A 2,636-nucleotide genomic window follows, 5' to 3' on the forward strand; every position below is an offset into this window, starting at 1 on the left:
ATGTCTTATTTGGATCTAATTAGCAGCAAGAAAAGGAAGAGAGAAGAGAGGGTGTTCAGGTTCAAGATTTTTGGTGAAAATGGCTACCCAGTTGAGTTTGATGGGTCATTCAAACAAAATATCAAAAAGCTTCTTGAACTTGGGCATTTTGAGAGAAATATTTGCAGTAGAATGCCAAGCTGGTCATTTAAGCTTGAAGTCATACGGCAACCTTCTTTTCACATCTTGTTGTTTGTTGTCGAGGAACCAATTGAGGCATCGCTAGAACATCATTGCAAGCACTGCCAGTATGTTGGTGAAGTCTTGATTCCCTAGTTCAGTGCTTTAATTCTCTTTCGTTACCTATATTGAATAAATATTTGGTTTCTGCCTTGAACAAGACAGATTGACTCCTTAGCATTCTAGAACTCGTGATGACATTCTATAGTAGTTGGTTTAGCATGCATGCAATATATATGTGCTTGATTTATTAGTCAAACGATTTCTTGCCTTGCATAATTAAGAAAAGAAAAACAGTTAAAACCAAACACGGGCATATGGTATAATGTTGCTAGTAACTAGTAAAAACTAATTATAGCACTTTGTCGAAGTTTATATTGCAGAATCATGCATGACATTAATTAGCTCTGAATCAGCTTCAATTTGAGAACCTGATTTATAGATGTCTTTTCTAACAACATTCTTACATAGGCGGTATGATGTTGGTGCGGTACTGTAATCTTTGTACTAAGGACATTTGCTTAAATTCTTTATTAGACGATCCATCTCCCAAGTTAATCTATGCTTTTTGTAAGCATGCATATTGCAGATTAAGAATATATACATGTTAATTGGTGTGTTCTATTCTCTCACTAAGCTGGTTGTTCCTTTATAATATAGCTCAGGCTGGGGTCAGAATATGATTTGCAACAGGAAGTATCACTTTGTTCTACCTTCGAAGGACATAGAAGCAGCTTTTTTGAACTGTCAAGATGGGGCAATTTCAACAAAAGACAACTTCAATTTAGTGCAATCACAGGGCCATATCATGCATGGTATCTTCCACTCTAATGGGTTCGGGCATTTGCTGTGTGTCAATGGGATGGAAGGAGGTTCCAACTTGGCTGGATGCCAGATCATGGAATTTTGGGATCGGTTGTGCACGGGATTGCGAGCAAGGTTAGGCATCTATCTCATAACTTTTTATTTAATTATTGTCACTTAAGAGAATTCTGTAATCGTTTGTGAACTTTGCTTATAAGAACTGGCTCTTAACATGTAGGAAAGTGAGCTTGAATGACATTTCACAGAAAAGAAGCATGGAATTGAGACTACTCCACGGTGTAGCATTCAGTGAACCATGGTTCGGTCGTTGGGGTTATAAATTCGGGCGTGGAAGCTTCGGGGTCACTCAACCAATGCACCAGAAAGCCATTGAAACTATACAAGGCATGCCCTTATGCATACTTGTCCATTATCTTGGGAATTCTAATCATCATATTCCAGTCATTCTCTCTAGGTACCAAACGGTATCAGATCATTCTTTGGTGACACTTGGTGACCTATTCCGCTTCATGTTAGAACTCAAGACCCACCTTCCAGAAGAAAATTGTGTCGATAGCCATATTGTGAAACCTACCTGTAGATGGTCTCCAAAACGAGTTGAAATGGCAACAAGGGTGATTGTGGAGGCTCTAAAAAGGGCTGAATTTAGGTGGGTTTCAAGACAAGATGTTAGGGACGCTGCTCGTGCCTATATTGGCGACACAGGTTTGCTAGATTTTGTGCTAAAATCACTCGGAAACCATGTAGTAGGGAATTATTTAGTTCGGCGCTGCTTGAATCCAGTAACAAAGGTTTTAGAGTATTGCTTGGAAGATGTCTCAAATGTATATCCTGAACAACAAGGTTTGGTCATCAAGAATTCAAAAATGAAAGGTAGATACAGGATGACAAGGCCTCAACTAATGAAGGACATGCTCTACTTGTACAGATGTATCCTCAAAGACCAAAAACCAACAATGAACCAACGGATTCTTAGCGCAATACCAGCAGCTACAAGGATAATTCTTGACACCAAATACCTTGTCAAAGAATATAATGGCGAGCTGCCATGGAAAATTCATCACACCGGCCATGAGGAAGCTGGGAAAATGACACTGTATTGCACGGTTTTTTTAAGAGACAAACAAGAGAGCAATGAAGTGATGAAAAAGGCAATGCCACCATTGGAATGCATCACCTTGAAAAACAACGCTACCTTCAATGAGCTTAAGCTAGAAGTAGAAAGGAAGTTCAGGGAATTGTACTGGGGATTGAAAAGCTTCGTTGTAGAGTCAATAATGAACTTGAATGTGAAGGGCACGGATTTGGTTTCCGAACTAGTTGAAGTGGGTCAAAAAATTGTGTTAGAGGGGAGCAACGCAGAGAGCGGGACAATCAACGAGTTAATATATGAATGTGGCGTTAATAACCGAGTCGTAGATTGTGCCTGTGGAGCCAAAGAAGATGATGGTGAGAGAATGATATCATGTGATATCTGTGAAGTTTGGCAGCATAGTAGATGTGTTCAAATTCCAAATAATCAGGAAATGCCTCCTATATTTCTCTGCAGCCGCTGTGAGAAGGAAATCATGATTTTACCATCTATGCCATAG

General features: G+C 39.5%; 1 protein-coding gene across 1 annotated transcript; it reads left to right on the forward strand.

The window, feature by feature from the left end:
* LOC133697165 (PHD finger protein MALE STERILITY 1) lies at window positions 1-2,636 on the forward strand. Its single transcript, XM_062119567.1, has 3 exons — window positions 1-295; window positions 885-1,158; window positions 1,262-2,636. The coding sequence occupies exons 1-3, from the start codon at window positions 1-3 to the stop codon at window positions 2,634-2,636; spliced, it is 1,944 nt and encodes a 647-aa protein (XP_061975551.1).

Source organism: Populus nigra, chromosome 6 (assembly GCF_951802175.1).
Source record: "Populus nigra chromosome 6, ddPopNigr1.1, whole genome shotgun sequence".
Lineage (NCBI taxonomy): Eukaryota > Viridiplantae > Streptophyta > Magnoliopsida > Malpighiales > Salicaceae > Populus > Populus nigra.